The sequence below is a fragment of the Schistocerca nitens genome, chromosome 7, assembly GCF_023898315.1.
Source record: "Schistocerca nitens isolate TAMUIC-IGC-003100 chromosome 7, iqSchNite1.1, whole genome shotgun sequence".
NCBI lineage: Eukaryota > Metazoa > Arthropoda > Insecta > Orthoptera > Acrididae > Schistocerca > Schistocerca nitens.
The window spans coordinates 635,284,567-635,304,792 of NC_064620.1; the positions used below are offsets into that span (position 1 = coordinate 635,284,567).

A 20,226-nucleotide genomic window follows, 5' to 3' on the forward strand; every position below is an offset into this window, starting at 1 on the left:
AAAGCCAGCCACTGTGCGACACATTAAAACATCCAACCTAAAAGCATTAGAGCAGAGAACACAAATGGAAAAAGGACAAGCGCAAAAACTTATATAGAATGATAAAACCCACCGTCACTTATAAAACATAAAACTAAATTAGCCAATGAGGCATTGTTAGCTGAAATTAATGGTAACAAGTCTGGTAACTGAAGAGTCCATCGCAGGGCAGCCAAAGAAGGACAGCTCACCAAGATATGGGCCACTGTCAGCCGGGTGCCGCACCCACATTGAGGTGGGTCATCACGGTGCAGGAGGTAGCTGTGTGTCACCCGAGCGTGGCCAATGCGGAGCCGACAGAGAACCACAGAGTCCCTTCGAGAGGCCCGTATGGAGGTCTTCCACTCATTCGTAGTCTGCTTAATGGCACACAGAGTGTTGTGCTACTGAGATTATGCCATTCCATCTCCCAAAGCCACAAAACCTTGCGGTGTAGTAGTGAACTCAGGTCAGTTGCAGAGAAGCCAAAGTGGTTTCCACGTAGCCTGTTTGGCTAGCCTGTCAGCAAGTTCGTTGCCAGGGATTCAGATGTGACCTGGGGTCCAGACAGACACCACTGAATGACTGGACCATTCCAGGGCATAGATAGACTCCTGGACGGTCACTGCCAAAGGATGACGAGGGTAGCACTGGTCGATAGCTTGTAGGCAGCTCAAGGAGTCAGTACACAGAAGAAACACCTCCCCAGGGCATGAACAGATGTACTCAAGAGGACGAGATATAGCCACCAGCTTGGCAGTGAAAACACGGCAGCCATTGGACAAGGAATTCTGTTCAATATGTCCTCCATGGACACACGTGAAGCTGACGTGAGCATCAGCCATCGAGCCATCAGTGTAAACCACTTCGTGGCCTCTGTACTTATCAAGAATCGAGAGGAAGTGGCACCGGAGAGCCGCGGGGTTAACTGAGTCCTTAGGGCCATGTGAAAGGTCCAGGTGAAGCTGTGGCCTAGGTGTACGCCATGGAGGTGTACTTGAATGGACCTCAAGTATAGGTGGTAAAGGCACGGACTCCAGTTCAAAAAGAAGGGATCTGACATGAACTGCAATTGTAAGCCCTGACCTGGGCCGCCAATGCGGAAGATGAACTGCCGTGGGTGGGAGAAGGAGACAGTGATTCGGATGTGCAGGAGAACTACAAACGTGTGCTAAGTAACTGGACAGCGGTTGTGCATGCCTAACCTGCAATGGAGGCACTCCAGGTTCCACAAGGATGCTAGTAACCAGCCTCGTCCTAAAAGCCCCTGTCGCTAGGCATATGCCACGGCAGTGCATTGGGTCGAGTAAACGCAACACTAAGGGTGCCGCCAAACCATAAACCAGACTCCCATAATCAAGGCGGGATTGAACAAGTACTCAGTAGAGCTGCAGCAGCGTAGAGTTATCTGCACCCCAGTTGGTGTTGCTCAGGCAGCAGAGGGTATTGAGGTGCCGCCAGCACTTCTGCTTAAGCTGACTAATGTGAGGAAGCCAAGTCAATTGGGCATCCAGAACCAGTCCTACGAATCGATGTGTCTTAATTACAGTGAGTGGATCTTTATCAAGGTAAAGTTCTGGTTCTGGATGAATTGTACGATGCCGACAGAAGTGCATAACACACGACTTTACAGCTGAAAACTGAAAATCGTGGGCTAGAGCCCATGAATGCGCCTTGTGAATGGCTTCCTGTAGGCGCCGCTCAGCAACAGGAGTACTGGTGGAGCAGTATGAAATGCAGAAGTTGTCTGCATACAGAGAAGGTGAAACGGACGGCCCTACACCTGCTGCTAGACCATTAATGGCCACTAAAAACAGATATACACTCAATACAGAGACCTGTGGGACCCCATTCTCATGGATATGCGGGTAACTATGGGAGGCACCAACTTTGATACGAAAAGTATGAAGCGACAGGAAATTTTGGATAAAAATTGGGAGCAGGCCTCAGACTCCAATCGTATAATGTGGCAAGGATATGATGTCGCCAGGTGGTGTCATATGCTTTTCGTACATCAAAAAAGATGGCAACCAGGTGTTGGTGCCTGGAGAAGGCTGTTTGGATGGCAGACTCTAGGGACACAAGATTATTAGTGGTAGAGCAGCCCTGGTGGAAGCTGCCCTGACATGCAGCCAGTAGGCCATGTGACTACAGGACCCAACCCAACCACCAACACACCACACGTTCCAGCAACTTACAATGAACGTTGGTGAGACTGATGGGCCGATAGCTATCCACATCAAGTGGGTTTTTACTGGGTTTGAGCACTGGAATGATTGTGCTCTCCCACCATTGTGATCGAAAAACGCCATCACACCAGATCCCAATGAAGATGACGAGGAGATGTCACTTATAGTCAGATGAGAGATGTTTAATCATCTAACTGTGGATCCAATCTGGCCCAGGAGCAGTGTCGGGGCAATGTGCAAGGGCACTGAGGAGCTCCCACTCTGTAGCTGGGGCATTATATGGTGCAGTGTGGCATGTAGTGAATGAGAGGACTTTGAACTTCCAGCCGCCGTCTGACAGTGCGAAAGGCATGGGGGTAATTCTCCGGCGCAGAGGCTCGAGCACAGCGCTCAGCAAAGTGCTTGGCAATTGCAATTGCATTGGTGGATAACACACAATTTGTGTTCAAACCGAGAACACCTGTTGGAGTCTGGTACCCGAAAACACATTTGATCCTTGTCCAGACTTGAGAAGGTGACATATGGCACCCAATGGTCAAGACGTATCTCTCCCAGCACTCTTGCTTTTGTCGTTTGATAAGTTGGCGAACACTTGCACACAGCCGTTTAAAGGCTATGAGGTGCTCCAGGAAAGGGCACTGCTTATGCTGCTGTAGAGCTCACTGACACTTCTTAATTGATACAGTGACTTCCGGTGACTACCAAGGGACTGCCTTTCATGGGGAGGGGGGCGGGGGGGACCCTAAAGAGCAAGGAATCACATTTTCTGCGGCAGAAATTATTGTTGTAGTCACCTGCACAACCATCACATCGATATTCCGTGTGGCAGAGATTCAACAGTGAAAGCAGAGGTGAATGTTTCCCAGTACACCTTGTTTAAAGCCCATCTGGGCAGGCATTCGTGGGCCTGATGCCAGCACAGTGACAGGAAGATGGGGAAGTGGTCACTGCCACACAGGGCGTCATGTGCTCTCCAGTGGATAGATGGGAGAAGGCCAGGGCTGCAAATTGGTAAATCAATGGCCGAGTAACTGCCATGAGCCACACTGAAATGTGCGGCAGCCCCAGTATTTAAGAGGCAGAGGTCGAACTGAGACAGTGCCCAGTATTTAAGAGGCAGAGGTCGAACTGAGACAGTGAAGTTTCGACATCTCTGCCTCGGCCAGTAAGCAAGTTGCCACCCCACAAGGGGTTATAGGCGTTAAAATCTCCTGAAGTAGGAAAGGTTTAGGGAGTTGATCAATCAGTGCAGCTAATACATTCTGGGGTACTGCACCATCTGGAGGAAGATACACACTGCAGACAGTTATTTCCTGTGTTGTTCTTGTTCTGACAACACAGCTTCAAGAGGGATTTGAAAGGGAACAGTTTCACTACAGACTGAGTTTAGGACATCAACGCAAACCCTACCTGACACTCGATTACAGACGCTACCGTTCCTGTAATATCCCTTATAGCCACAAAGCGCAGGAGTCCGCATTGCTGGGAAGCAGGTTGCCTGGAGGGAAACGCAGAAAGCAGGTGTAAATCTTAACAGTTGCCGTAGCTCAGCCAGGCAGTGGAAAAAACTGCCGTAATTCCACTGGAGGACGACATAACGAGACTGGGAATGTACAGAACATTCAATGAGGCAGTTTATGACTCAGAATCACCTACTGCCACCGACTTATTGCCTGAAAAGTCTATATCCATTGTGTCCGAAGGTCCAGCGAGATCTAGGTCCTCAGCAGATGCCAGACGCAATTCCCTTGGTCTTGGGGATCTTCTTTTTGGATTTCTCTTGCTGCTCCTTGGGTTTCCCTGGCTGGGAGGACTTCACTGATTAAGTCTCCAGGACTGAGGATGAGTGTGAAGCCCTACGACCAGTTGCTTTTGGGCTCTTCAGCCACTGGCAGGTGTCACCTTTCCCACTAGCAGAAACCTTGGAAGGGAGTGACCCAACGTACCCCTTCCTAGCGAGAGGAGCCGAAGAAGACTTACGCTTCTCCGGCGCAGAAATGGGGAGTGATATCCCCGATGGTTGGCGGAGGGAGGGAGGGGGGGAGTGTTGCTCCCGAAGCTCAGCTCGCCCTATTTGTCCAAGAAATTCACAGTGCCGTAGACACTGGCGAGCAGATTGATGCCGTATTCCTGGACTTCAGGAAGGCATTTGATACAGTTCCGCACTTACGTTTAGTGAAAAAAATACGAGCTTACGGAATATCGGACCAGGTTTGTGATTGGATTCAGGATTTCCTAGAAGAAAGAACACAACATGTCATTCTTAACGGTTCAAAATCTGCAGATGTAGAGGTAATTTCGGGAGTACCGCAAGGAAGCGTGATAGGACCTTTATTGTTTACAATATACATAAATGACTTAGTTGACAACATCGGTAGCTCCGTGAGGCTATTTGCAGATGACACGGTTGTCTACAAGAAAGTAGCAACATCAGAAGACTCGTACGTACTCCAGGAAGACCTGCAGAGGATTAATGAATGGTGCGACAGCTGGCAGCTTTCCCTAAACGTAGATAAATGTAATATAATGCGCATACATAGGGGCAGAAATCCATTCCAGTACGATTATGCCATAGGTGGTAAATCATTGGAAGCGGTAACGACCGTAAAATACTTAGGAGTTACTATCCGGAGCGATCTGAAGTGGAATGATCACATAAAACAAATAGTGGGAAAAGCAGGCGCCAGGTTGAGATTCATAGGAAGAATTCTAAGAAAATGTGACTCATCGACGAAAGAAGTAGCTTACAAAACGCTTGTTCGTCCGATTCTTGAGTATTGCTCATCAGTATGGGACCCTTACCAGGTTGAATTAATAGAAGAGATAGACATGATCCAGCAAAAAGCAGCGCGATTCGTCATGGGGACATTTAGTCAGCGCGAGAGCGTTACGGAGATGCTGAACAAGCTCCAGTGGCGGACACTTCAAGAAAGGCGTTACGCAATACGGAGAGGTTTATTATCAAAATTACGAGAGAGCACATTCCGGGAAGAGATGGGCAACATATTACTACCGCCCACATATATCTCGCGTAATGATCACAACGAAAAGATCCGAGAAATTAGAGCAAATACGGAGACTTACAAGCAGTCGTTCTTCCCACGCACAATTCGTGAATGGAACAGGGAAGGGGGGATCAGATAGTGGTACAATAAGTACCCTCCGCCACACACCGTAAGGTGGCTCGCGGAGTATAGATGTAGATGAGATGTAGATGTAGAAGTAGGTGGTGGTGCAGGAGCAACAGAGAGGGGAGTGCCCCCCCCCCCCCCCCACCATCAAGGGGGCAGGTGTAATCTTCTGGCTCTGAGAGGTGATTGGGGCTAGAACTGTTGTAGCGGCAGTGTAAGACGATGTCATACATACAGGATGTAGGCGTTCAAATTTCCTCTTAGCCTCAGTGTAAGTCAGTCAGTCTAGCGCCTTGTACTCCAATATTTTCCTTTCTTTTTGGAGAATGCTCCAGTCAGGTGAACAAGGCGAATGGTGCTCTCCGCAGTTAACACAGATGGGAGGTGGGGCACATGGAGTATTGGGATGTGACGGGCATCCGCAATCTCGACATGTGACACGAAGACATATGGCTGAACTTCCAGCATTTAAAGCACCACATTGGGTGAGGGATATAGGACTTTACATCACAGCGGCAGACCATCACCTTGACCTTCTCGGGTAATGTATCACCCTTGAAGGCCAAGACCAAGGCACCGGTGGCAACCTGATTATCTCTCGGACCCCGGTGGACCTGCTGAACAATATGAACATCTCGCCGCTCTAAATTGATGCACAGCTCATCGTCAGACTGCAAAAGAAGGTTCCTGCGAAATATGATACCCTGGACCATATTTAAGCTCTTATGAGCTTGTCCCAAGCAAGTAATGCTCGTGACATGGCTGACATCGAAATAAGTGTCCAAGGAATAGAAAAGCAACTGAAATCACTCAACAGAGGAAAGTCCACTGGACCTGACGGGATACCAATTCGATTCTACACAGAGTACGCTAAAGAACTTGCCCCCCTTCTAACAGCCGTGTACCGCAAGTTTCTAGAGGAACGGAAGGTTCCAAATGATTGGAAAAGAGCACAAGTAGTCCCAGCCTTCAAGAAGGGTCGTCGAGCAGATGCACAAAACTGAAGACCTATATCTCTGACGTAGATCTGTCGTAGAATTTTAGAACATGTTTTCTGCTCGTGTATCATGTCGTTTCTGGAAACCCAGAATCTAGTCTGTAGGAATCAACATGGATTCCAGAAACAGCGATCGTTTGAGACCCAACTCGCTTTATTTGTTCATGAGACCCAGAAAATATTAGATACACGCTCCCAGGTAGATGCCATTTTCCTTGACTTGCGAAAGGCGTTAGATACAGTTCCGCACTGTAGCCTGATAAGGTAAGAGCCTACGGAATATCAGACCAGCTGTGTGGCTGGATTTGAAGAGTTTTTAACAAACAGTTGTTGTTCTCAATGGAGAGACATCTACAGACGTTAAAGTAACCTCTGGCGTGCCACAGCGGAGTGTTATGGGACCACTGCTTTTCACAGTATATATAAGTGACCTAGTAAATAGTGTCGGAAGTTCCATGCGGCTTTTTGCGGATGATGCTGTAGTATACAGAGAAGTTGCAGCATTAGAAAATTGCAGCGAAATGCAGGAAGATCTGCAGCGGATAGGCAATTGGTGCAGGGAATGGCAACTGATCCTTAACATAGACAAATGTAATATATTGCAAATACATAGAAAGAAGGATCCTTTATTGTACTATTATACGATAGTGGGACAAACACTGGTAGCAGTTACTTCTCTGAAATATCTGGGAGTATGCGTGCGGAACGATTTGAAGTGGAATGATCATATAAAATTAATTGTTGGTAAGGCGGGCACAAGGTTGAGATTCATTGGGAGAGTCCTTAGAAAATGTAGTCCATCAACAAAGGAGGTGGCTTACAAAACACTCGTTCGACATATACTTGAGTATTGCTCATCAGTGTGGGATCCGTACCAGGTTGGGTTGATGGAGGAGATAGAGAAGATCCAAAGAAGAGTGGCGCGTTTCATCAGAGGGTTATTTGGTAAGCGTGACAGCGTTATGGAGATGTTTAGCAAACTCAAGTGGCAGTCTCTGCAAGAGAGGCGCTCTGCATCGCGGTGTAGCTTGCTGTCCAGGTTTCGAGAGGGTGCGTTTCTGAATGAGGTATCGAATACCTCCCCTACTTATACCTCCCGAGGAGCTCACGAATGTAAAATTAGAGAGATTCGAGCGCGCACGGAGGCTTTCCGGCAGTCGTTCTTCCCGCGAACCATACTCGAACAGGAAAGGGAGGTAATGACAGTGGCACGTAAAGTGCCCTCCGCCACACACCGTTGGGTGGCTTGCGGAGTATAAATGTAGATGTAGACTGGGCAGAGGATCCTGTTTTGATCAAGACTGGCCCAGATCTCACTTTGGACAAGCACTCCACCTCCCCAAACTTGTCCTCTAAGGGCTCAACAAAAATCTGAGGCTGTATCGTCATGAAAAATTCCCCATCAGCTCTCGAACATACAAGGAAGTGGGGCGAGTAAGAGCCACTGCTATCTTTAGCCTGACATTCCTCCCAAGGTGTGGCCACGGAGGGGAATGATTTGGAGTCATACTTCTGTGTGTTGAATTGAGCACATGAACGCTTCAGAGACTGCTGGTGTTTCATCACCAGCAATAGATGATTTACTACACTTCATCGCATGTCGTCTTTCCTGATGCCACCCACTCCGACCAGGAGCCCTCCCCACGGGCGCCACCCAGCCGCAGCAAAGGCCACCTAGCAGGATGGCCATTGCTAGGAGCCCCGATGCCCCAGAGTGACAGGCATCTACTCCTTGCCGTACGTGGAGAGTTAACGGTGCAGGAATCAGCAGAATGATCCCTGTGTGGTCAGGGAGCTACAACCAGCAGGGTAAATGGCAGTCCTACCACAACGCACTGGCTACCATGCTGTATGTCAGGTGCAACCAAGAAAACAAGTCCATTATCATCGTCAGCATAGAAAACGATACTGCACAGTTGATGGAAAAATATGCACCCAAGAGGGTGACTTCACTAACAGTTGGAGAATGAGCAGAAGTGCAGATCCACTTCGACGAAGGATGCCATGTCTCAGTGCATGATGGACATGATGCATCATGTAAGGAGCCCTTCCCCATTTGGCTCGCTCTTCAGGAAAATTTTGAAAAATGGAGGTCAAACCCTACAGGGGACTATCACATAAAGGCCGAAACGTGTGAGATTCCTTTTAGTCGCCTCTTACGACAGGCTGGAATACCTCGGGCCTATTATAACCCCCGGACCCACAGGGGGATGTGTGTTTGTGTTCATAAGAAGGCCTTTTGGCCGAAAGCTTACTTGATTAGTAATCTTTTTGTTGTGCCCATCTGCGACAACATTTCCACTACATTGTGAGTATCAATTTATCTTTTCCATCATTCTGACTTTAATAAAATAGATGTTTTCTCATGATAAAGGACTTATCTGACATTGATGGTCAAATGGCAGCAAAATATTTCTAACAACAAGCTCTAGCTAAGAAGGTGAAATTACATTTCTGCTGAATTACAACTGTAGACTCAGGCACAATTCAAAGAGAATTTACTAGATGAACAATGTTTACCAAGGACACACACCAGATGAGAAATTTAATTTTTTCCTAAAATATTCTGATAAAATATTGAATGAAGTTTCCATTTACACTGAAAATTACAGTGGAAAGCAAGTAAAAGGGTGGCTACCATCAGTGATCAAATAATGTTGCTGCTAGAAAGAGGGTGTTCAATACAGATGATTAGTTCTATTCAAGGTAAAAAATGCTCGACAAACAGCACTGTAGTATACACAAAAATTCAAAATTTCACGAACAAAGCAAGAACAATTTGGAGCACTATCACGTATGAAACAAACTCAGGAAGGCGACTCATATGAAACTCTCAGATGACAATCATAATGAGTCAGATAACATGAATTTCACATCATGAGCTACTAAATTAATTTCTTCCTTACAGTAGATTAAAACATGGAGACAAAAAATGGTTGACTACCAGACACCAGATTTGAAAACTCTTCTTTTACAGAGATCACAAAAAAGCTGATAAAAATGCTCTTAACACCTTTTTAAGAGACAGTCCCCACTACTTCCATTCTGAGCATGTAAGCGTAGAAAAGATGCGGAATGATTTCAAAGAAATAGTATCGATGGCAATTGAGAGATACTGTGACCTCCCCTTTTTGGCCCTCTCTTCCTTTTCTTCTCTCTCTTCTCCTCTTCCTTCTTCGTACTGCAGCTATATCTCAGGGTTTTCAACACAAAAAGAGGGGGAGAAAGGGGACACGTGTGTGGTTGATCACGATGATATAACGCTGTGTGTGAGTGTCACCCTTATCTCCGTTTTGAGAAGATTGATGACTGAAGCAGAAACATTCCTCTAAAAGAAAAAAGTAAGTGTTCTCTTTTCGAAAAAAAAGTAAATAGTAGTGTTGACTCTAATGTCTATCGTTCTACCAAACTGAAGGAACACGACACAGTTTGTAAAGTTTCAACTTCGGATGAAGTTTATTGATCCTAAGGAGCTGAAACAAAACTCATCCGTTCCAAATGTCATTCACAACGAGAGTAATTAGTTTTCTGGTGTGTGTGTGTGTGTGTGTGTGTGTGTGTGTGTAGCGGTCACTAATGATTGAAATGATCATTCCTGTAATTCTATCACAATCTGTTTATGGGTTGCTAAGCAACGAATCAACTAGCTGAGTATTTCGTGGTTAATATCTGTTTTATTCACACAGTAAATCAACTCACACTTGCTTTAAGCATCAAGAACACTTACTATCCCTTCCGATAATTTTTTGATAATTATTATTAAGTTAATATCAATAAATCATGGTCAGTGTCACTTAATCCACCACGTATCTCAAATTTCGTGCCGATATTTCAAAGTCCACGTGCAGTTTGCTTGTAACAAAGTTTGGCCGTGGTTCCCTAGAATATTTCATAAACCAACTCCAGGTTGTGAATTACCAGTTCTATCCATTCATAAAAATTACAGAGGACCTGCACTTGACTACAACTTGTCTGCGCACTCGAGCAACTCTGAAGGTATGATCCTTCTAACAAAAAAATCTCGACTTGAGATGACATCATGGGTTACTACTGGTTTTGACTCTCCTACTCTCACATGGCAAGGTATAGCCGACTGTAATGAACATCCCCACAAGATTATTTCTTAAAGATTTCGAGGGCTACAAGGACGATTAGCCATGTAATGCTACAATACATACCACATAAATTAGTAACTGATGGTACTGATCCCCAATGGCACACAAAACGGGTCAGATCGCTGTTGTACAAGCAAAGAAACATGCATGCAAAATTTAAAAGAACGCAAAATCCCCAAGATTGTCAAAGTTTTGTAGAAGTTCAAAAGACAGCGTGTACATCAATGCAAGATGCTTTTAATAATTTCCACAATGAAACTCTGGCTTGGAACCTGGCAGAAAATCCATAGAGATTCTGGTCATACATAAAGCACACCAGTGGCAAGACGCAATCAATACATTCACTGCGCAATAACAACGGTGAAGTCACTGATGACACTGCCACAAATGCAGAGTTATTAAACACGGTTTCCCGAAACTCCTTCACCAAAGAAGACAAAGTAAATATTCCTGAATTCCAATCAAGAACAATTGCCAAGATGAGAAACATAGAGGCAGATATCCTCAGTGTAGCAAAGCAGCTTAACTCAATTAATGAAACCACGGCCTCCGGTACAGCTTTTATACCAGTCAGGTTCCTCTCAGAGTATGCTGATACAATAGTTCTATATTTAGCAATTATACACAACCGCTCGCTCACAGACAGATCCGCACCTAAAGACAGATAAATTGCTCAAGTCACACCAATACCCCAAAAGGGAAATAGGAGTAATCCACTGAATTACAGGCCCATATCACTAATGTCGATTTGCTGTAGGGTTTTGGAACATACTGCGTTCATACATTATGAATTACCTCAAAGAAAACAATTTATTGACACACAGTCAGCATAGATTCAGAAAATATTTTTCTTGTGAAACACAATTATACTCATGAAGTAATGAGTGCTATCAACAGGGGATGTCAAACTGATTCCATAGTTGTAGATTTCCAGAAAGCTTTCAACACCATTCCTCACAAGTGTCTTCTAATCGAACTGCATGCCTGGGGAATATCGCCTCAGTTGTGCGACTGGATCCATGATTTCCTGTCAGAAAGATTACAGTTCATAGTAATAGACAGAAAGTCATCTAGTAAAACAGAATCAATATCCAGTGTTCCCCAAGGAAGTATCGTAGGCCCTCTATTGTTCCTGATCTATATTAACGACATAGGAGACAATCTGAGCAGCCCTCTTAGATTGTTTGCAGATGATGCTGTTATTTACCATCTTGTAACACCATCAGATGACCAAAACAAATTGCAAAATGATTTCAATATGATATCTGTATGGTGCAAAAAGTGGCAAGTGACCCTGAATAAAGGGAAGTGTGCAGTTATTCACATGAGTACCAAAAGAAATCTGCTAAATTTCAATTACGCGATAAGTCACACAGGCCTGAATGCTGTAAATTCAAATAAATTCTTAGGAATTACAATTACAAATAACCTAAACTGGAACAATCACATAGATAGTGTTGTGGGTAGAGAAAACCAAAGACTGCAGTTCATTGGCAGAAAACTTAAAAGGTGCAACAGGTCTAATAGAGAGACTGCTTACACCACGTTTGTCTGCCCTATTCTGGAGTACGGCAACATGGTGTGGAATTCGCATCAGGTGGGACTGACAAATGACATTGAAGAAGTTCAAAGATGGGCAGTTAGTTTTGTATTTTCGCGAAATAGGAGGGAGAGTGCCACAGACATGATACGTGAATTGGAGTGGTAATAATTAAAACAAAGGCGTTTTTTGTTGCAACAGGATCTCCTCATGAACATTCAATCACCAGTTTTCTCCTCGGATTGCAAAAACATTCTGTTGGTGCCCACCTACATAGGGAGAAATGATCATCATGATAAAATAAGAGAAATCAGGGCTCGCACAGAAAAATTTAAGTGCTCATTTTTCCCACGCTGTTCGAGATGGGAACAGTAGAGAGACAGCTTGAAGATGGTTCACTGAATCCTCTGTCAGGCACTTTATTGTGACTAGCAGAGTAATCACGTAGATGTCAATGTGTTAAATCACTAAAAAGTAGTAACTCTTTTTCCTATGATGATACCTCAGCCAAAGTACTAAAAACTTGTGCTGAACTGGTCGTCGCAGTCATGAGTTACCTTTACAACTAATCAGTGTCAAAGTGCAACACTTATGACTGAGATATGCAATACTAATACCCATTTATAAAGAGGGGATAAGCAACTAACCTCTAATTATAGTCCCATCTCCCTCCTTCCTACTGTCTCAAAACTTTTGAGAGGGTAACTTAGAACAGTATACTGAACTATATTTCTGAAAATAGCCTCTGAGCTTAGTTTGGATTCACATTTGGTGCTTGGTATGCACCTGCTCTTCATCTACTTAAGTGATTCATCCACTACACTGGAGGGCTCTTCAGAACACTGTAACGTTTCCTGGTGATACATATATATTGCTAAAGGTCTCCGAAACATCCATACCAGACAAAGCCAGGAGAATAATGGAATACACTTATGCAGTGAAACCACAAAATAAAGAAGCCATTTTTGAAGAAATGCCACTTTTGACAAACATTTCCCTCGATCCTGGTGAAAATCCCATAAGAACAATGTAATCCTTCCCTGCTTTCAACAAAAAATACTTCAAGAAAGCGTCTGTTTTTAAGGAATAAACCAGATACATTCTGCAAATTAAAGTCCAGTTTTTACACAATTCCTAACATGTCCAAGTAAGTTTCTGATTTATTTCAGTTTCACACTTGTTGCACTTCATGTCATGTAACGACACTATATGGTAATCGGTTCTTTCAGTTGACATGTATCTAGATCAAATTCCATTGCAGCAATACTCAAAAAAGTGTCGAACGAATGAGAGAGCAATTTCTGCCCTGCCTATTGTGCGGCTCTGGTCACATGATCTGATGTCATAATCAAAGCATGAGCTGTGAAGCATTGTCTTTGTTATAGTTGAATTTATAAGTTTTATACTTTTGTGGAGTTATGGCATTCACACTTAGGAAGTTTATGGCTGAGCAGACACTGACAATCATTCACGATGTCGAAGATAATCTTAACATAGAAGTTCTGGACACGGTGAAAAGCCTCAAACTGGCATTGTTTTCAATGTGCAGCATTGTCAAAAACAATGAAACATTGTTAAATGCCAAAGCTAGTGGTTCCTGTGACTGCAAAAGAAAGAACATTCACATTTCAGTGTTCAGTGATGTGCAAACTATTCTTTTAAAATTGTTTCAAGGGATAACAAGTGTCAGCATTTCTTTAAGCAGAACGATTCTACAAGAGAAAGCTCAAGAAAAGGTCATGAAGATCAGTGTCAAAAATTTCAGTGCATCAAACGGGTGGTTAGATCATTTTAAGAAACAACACAATCTCTAGTTCCACAGTGTAAGTGAAAAGAGTGAGTCTGTGATAGTAGAAAAGTAAACAACTGGAAGAACACAACATTTCTGAAATTAATAGAGGGTTATGCACGTGAAACAGGCATTTGTTACAATTTACTTCCTGTGAAAACTTATTCTGTTAATGGAGAAAAATGACATGGAGATAAGTAAAGAAAGAATGACTGCCCTATTGTGTGTGCATAGTGAACGGTGTGAGAAGTTACCACCACTGATAATAGGGAAATTAAAACTCCCAGACATTTTAAAAACAGACACCACCATATTCTTACAACACCAATGCCTGAATGACATCGGAAATCTTTACAAGATTTCTCAGGTATTTAGATGTCAATATGGGTGCAGCAGCTAGAAAAATATTACTTATGATCGACAGGTGCCCTGCACATCCAAAGGAAGCATTATTTCTGAGAAATATTAATGTTGTGTTTCTTCCACCAAACTGCACATATCAGCCTTTAGACTTGGGTATAATACTCTCTGTTAAAGAAAAATGCATGGTAGCAGTCATCTAGAAATCAATTACATTCCTCAAGAGGAAAGATGTGATGAGGCTTAACATTTTTCAGGCTACACATGTTTGTTGCTGCATGGAACTGTGTAATGCATCAGACTGTGTTAAATTCTTTTGAAAAGGCTGGTTGTGGTACATCAGCTGCCAATGAAGGTGACATTGTTCCATGAGAAGAACTTAGTAGAATCACAGATGTTCCTGAAGATGTGATATACATTGACTGTTTCTTGCGATGATGTTTTGACTTCTACACTCAATATGAACGCGAGTGAGATATGTGAAATTCTAGTGAAAGAACAATGTGAGGTAGGAAGTGGTGGTGGCAACAACCACAAAGGACGACAGGAGGAGAAGGAGGAGGAGGAGTAGGCTGTTACAGCTGCTGTACAAGGGCTGGATAATGTCAGGAACTACTTTTCATCATTTAATGTCAACAAGTCAATTATAACAAACATCAACCAACTGGAGCAACAACTTCTATCATTACTGTACGCTGGAAGGAGAAAACGAACAATTCTTAATTGTTTTTAAGAAGTAAGAAATGTGTTCTGCAAAAAGTGTGATATACGTGTAGGCTGTCTTTAAATTTATCGTACATTATTGGTAAGTTCGTAATTAAATAGCTCTTTCATCACCTAAACATGCTTGAATTACAATTCAGTCACTCCTTCCATGTACCTAGGCAATAAACCCATTTAATGAAAACATGTTATCTACTTAAGGAAAAAATATCTGGGTACCCAGTGAGTTGCTAAAAAGGTGTTTTACTGTAACTCTTTATCTTACAAAAACTCATATTATACAATCCCAAATAAATGTAAATGACTTACAGGTGCCAGTAATAGAAACAAATCGGTACACACTGGATGAGTCTCGCTGCACAACATTTTTAAGCATCCAACATTGGAAAATCCAAGATGAAATAACAACAGATCAGGGCACTAAGCCCTGAGTTCGGTCTCAGTGCCCAGAGATGACTGTATGTAAATACATTCTCTATGATACTGTTGCCTAAATTTCCTACCAGTCCACCATCCACAAAACTAAAACAGTAACAAATAGTGAAGTATTGGAAATAAAGGAAAGCCATACCTGTCCAGAGCACCAGGCAAAAATTCCGGTACCACGTCAAAGTAGTAAGTCGTATGGTCAGAAAATGTGCATGCATTTGATCCTCCCCCATGTTCAGAAAGATATTTGCTGTACTCATTTTCTGATGGATATTTTTCTGTTCCAAGGAAGAGCATATGCTCACAGAAGTGGGCAAGACCAGGGAGATGGTCTGGATCACTCATGTGACCTAGAGGGAAATAAAAGACATTTTGTTGCAGCTGCATGTTGTTTACGTTCCATTTAAATATCCAATAATTTACAAAAACAATACATTTACTGCCAAATTAAAAAAAAATATTTTTTATATAGTGGTTTAAAAATGTACCGTACCTACATTGACATCGAGAGCGGCGGCAGACTTATCAGTTGTCGGATCACTTATTAACAACACTTTCATTTCATTCTGCAAGACAAGACCTCTGTATAGCCTCTTGTCTTCTGTTGATTTTATTATGTCCTCCACACGTCTTTTTATGTTGTCCATTTTGGTACTGTAATATCTACATCACAATTAAAATTAAATTTGTTAAACAAATAAAATGTTATGGAAAGAGAAGCTGTATTTCATGTGCCTCATACACTGCTGTCTATCAGGCAGAAAGCTACGAGTTAGACAAAATATGGAATAATCAAGCAATGGAAAATGCAGGATAGAATAACAACAAAATTATGAAAAGGATACATTGCTACTCACAATGTAGTGGGGAAGGTGAGTCGCAATAAAAAGATTGTCAAACAAGTAAGCTTTCAGCCAAATAGGCCTTCATCCGAACTACACACACACACACACACACACACACACACACACACACACACACAACTTGTCCTCAGCTGCCCGCCGAGACCGTGGTCATGTGTATGTGAGTGGCATTTTGTGTGTGTGTGTGTGTGTGTGTGTGTGTGTGTGTGTGTGTGTGTGTGTGAGAGAGAGAGAGAGAGAGAGAGTGCAACTCACCATCCCTGCTGTATGGTGAGTAGCAATCTCTCTCTCATATTGCCAGATGTTCATTAAGTGGCATTTTACACCACTTCTAATGAACTAAAATTTCTGAGAACATTCATTACGTTTCCACTAGCTCAAACTATGGAATAAACTTTAATAAGATTGTGTACTTTTATCTCACGTATGTCAACTCCATTGACGGATGGCATGAAATTTAGAGGTTTGCCAATTACATTCTTATTTTATCATACACAGCAAACAGCTTGGAAGAGCAAAGCTACTCTGTCTCTGAAACAGGTACACCATACACTGTTAGGTATACCATACACCTGTCAGAACACAATGTTAAAGATTTGGGGAGGAGGGATAGGGGGAGGAGACCTGCCAAGGAACAAGGAATTATAGAGTAATTACACATTTCTTACTCTCATTTACCTTTGTGTCCATAACACACTGAAAATATCTGCACATTAGTTCAAATGTTGATGGTATGCACTGTGTGTCTCGTTTGGAAACCGAGTTCCCCTCACTCACAATAGGCTACTTATTGTTGACAACAGTAATACCCACATTATTCCTCATGCACACCAGGTCATCAAAGTAATTTACATAAAATATTGTCAAACACAACAATCAATTCTTGGACAACCATCCTAATTTTCTGGCTTTCCTGTACAATTTAGTTCCTCAGCTATGACATGGGTTCAAACTCATCACTTTTCACTATCAAAACAGCAAACTGACTTCACCCAGCAATCCCCGTAGCTCATTCCATGTCAAGTGGTCTCAATTTAAACAAGGTCCCCACTTGACTCTTCACAATGTTGATGAAATTTTTAGTGGTTGGATTTTACATGCAGCCACACCAAATTGCAGCTTTTTAAATGGCGTGGTGTAGCCACTTGCTATGCATTGTAAAGGCTAGCTTTTGCATATTGAGACATAAGAATAACTCAGGAAGTGTACTTTAATGTTCCTGTTGATCTGCCTCCCATGCTGAAACTTGGTGATTCCGCTTACATTTTAGATACTGATTTAGGGGAGGGAACCAAACAGCGTGGCCATCGGTCCAATCGGATTAGAGAAGGATGATCAAGGAAGTCAGCTGTGTCCTTTCTAAGGAACCATCCCGGCATTTGCCTGGGCTAGGAAGTCGGCATTTGCCTGAAGTGATTTGGAGAAATTATGGAAACCTAAACCAGAATGGTGGGTTTGAACTATTATCCTCCTGAACACAAGTCCAGTACGCTTACCATTGTGCCACCTCACTCAGTTTACGATAGAATGACTTTCTGCTACGGATTTTTTCCCCTCATTTTCAGTCAGCCAGCTTGTCATAAGACTCTGCAAGTGGCATCTTGATGTTTCAAATAATTACTGAGTTATGAACTTTAAGTTGATTCAAAATATTTAATTTATTTTCTCTGTTTTTTAAGGATGTATCTCAATGAAGCCATTTCAGATTTGGTTTTTCTTTGTTGCATTACAAAGACAGTTTGTTTGACCAAGAAAAGTTTATTTCATTTTGAGATAAATCAGTTCAAAAATAATAATGAAGTTACAAAAACTGTCTGCACCATTATTACGAACCAACGATACGTGGCCTTTTTGAATATGCAATATGATATAAAACGTGTTACTCTTTTATTAGAGTCTCAGTTTTTCTTAACATAAAAATTCATTAGCTCAGTCTTGATACAGTGTATTGAAATGTTAATCTGAACATCCATCGAGTTAGACGAATTCCAGAATAGCAAGAAACAACCCAAATGAACAGATAAATATTTCTAAAAATTAAAAGTTGGGTATATTAATTTTCATTTCAAGAAAAACATAACTAATAACATTACATATTTTACATCATTTTCAAATGCACATAGCCTACTCAAAAATTCCTCACTCTCTTTGTTCATATCAACCAAAGCATATTTTATTTTTTGAACTGGTCTGTCTCAAAAAAGAATCACACTTACCCTTTTTCTGATAAGCAAAATGATCTCTTTTCACGGTATAAAAAAAAGTCATATCTGAGATGAGTTCTGTTAGATATAGTCTTTTGAAAACCAGACAAAATAGAAGAATAAGTATTTTGAATTAACTTTTATCATGGATAACACGTAATTGTAACATGCTAGCTGGCTGGACATGACCAAAAAATAACGCTCAGAAAGTCATTCATATCCGTCACAACAAGAAAAACTAGCATGGCAACTTACAGATGCATGGCTAGTGGCTGCAGCATACAAATTATCAATATGCAATTTGCTGTGGCTTACTGTAAAATCCATACAGTAACCATTTCATCAAATTGGGAGGGGTCGAGTGAGGACCTTGTTTAAATTTAGGTCGCTTCACATGGAACGAACCCTCTTTCGCGCATTTCCAACAATTTCTAGGGGTGATTATGAATACTACTTGATTCTTTTTCATTTCTCGACACAATTTCGCAGTGGGAATAATATTATGAAATTAAAGCACCTAGCCCACGTACAGAACACACGTGGTCGTTCTCACGTTTACTACCGGTAAAAGTCAAATCCAAATAATATGGCTCAACGGCCATCTGTAATTTGCCAGCAAACACAGCAAAGCCGTAAGTAAATCACATCCAGCTAGCGAGCGCATAGCCAAAACGAAGCACAGCAAGTTTTATTATTATACCATATGTGTATTTGATAACTTTGCTAATTGTGACTTTGCGGCCGAAAAACGAAGACTGTTAAGCTCTATGCCACCTAATATCCAAGAATGGCATGTACTCGATGACAGCGCAGCAAGAAAAATGTAATGGTTGTAATTACCAATAGTTCCAAGTAATTTGTAACTGCCATTATATTCCGCTCTTCAACGTACCTTGCAAATTGTACTGTACTATTTTCGATGCTAGCTGAACGTAAAAGAAACACTCCAATACATTTTACTCGGCTCATTTACTCATCACCTTTCCACAACACAAACAGTACGCACCTCCACATACAGTACAACACACACGCAAACACTCACAAAAAGCAAAGACTTAGATTTGAAAGTTTATTTTTATGCATCTTTGCCGAACATTACTACGAGATTCCATATGTGCTGAAAACTGGCACCAGCTGGCCTCATACGTTTCACATTTGGTACTAAGATGCCAGCTACACTTAAAAGCCGCTCAACGTTTAGGCAATAACTAGTCTACGCATGTAAATGAGCAATTCAGTCTTAGTGTTTAACATCTAGATTCTCTAACAGATAAAAGTTCATTAAGTCTTATTCTCTTTCTGGTTGTGTTACAACGTCATTAAAAGTTCAGTTCAACCATTCATACAAGCTCTAAGATAGAACAGAATATTTATTTCACTTTAAACGTATTTGCTTATAATCTGTGTCATCATACACAGTTTATATAAACATATGGCTACTGTGATTTTACATGGCTCCTTAGTTACTTACTGCAAATTACTGTCATAGAAGCTGTTGTAAGGTCGTTGCAAATGCGTTAGTAAATTGATCTGTTGATTTTCTTCGTCTTAGAGCTGTCTGTTGTTAGACATTTATATATAATTTTGTCAGTGTCATTCCAACCCATCTTATAGTATCTTAATGTCTGTTATTTTTATTTTATATATTTGGTCCTGTTGATTACATATTATACAACCAGTGTACAAATAATACAGGACAAGTCAATTGATACAACTACATTCTACATGAACATTTATACATCACATTACACAGACATTTGTTTATTTACCAATAACAATTACTTGCATGCAGTATTATAGCCTGCACTATGACAAAAACAGGTTTATCAGCACTTGGTAACAACAGTCAAGATTAGGTATTTTGGTAG

At 42.0% G+C, this 20,226-nt stretch overlaps 1 protein-coding gene across 1 annotated transcript in view; it reads right to left on the reverse strand.

Annotated features, from left to right (window-relative positions):
- LOC126194697 (insulin-degrading enzyme) overlaps nt 1-19,395 on the reverse strand; it is a 196,661-nt gene extending 177,266 nt beyond the window's left edge. Inside the window, 3 exon segments of the mRNA XM_049932922.1 lie at nt 15,434-15,641; nt 15,785-15,954; nt 19,251-19,395. Of these exon segments, the coding sequence (XP_049788879.1) occupies nt 15,434-15,641; nt 15,785-15,954; nt 19,251-19,327 (455 nt within the window). The 5' untranslated portion in view covers nt 19,328-19,395.
- Nucleotides 19,396-20,226: the final 831 nt, after the last annotated feature.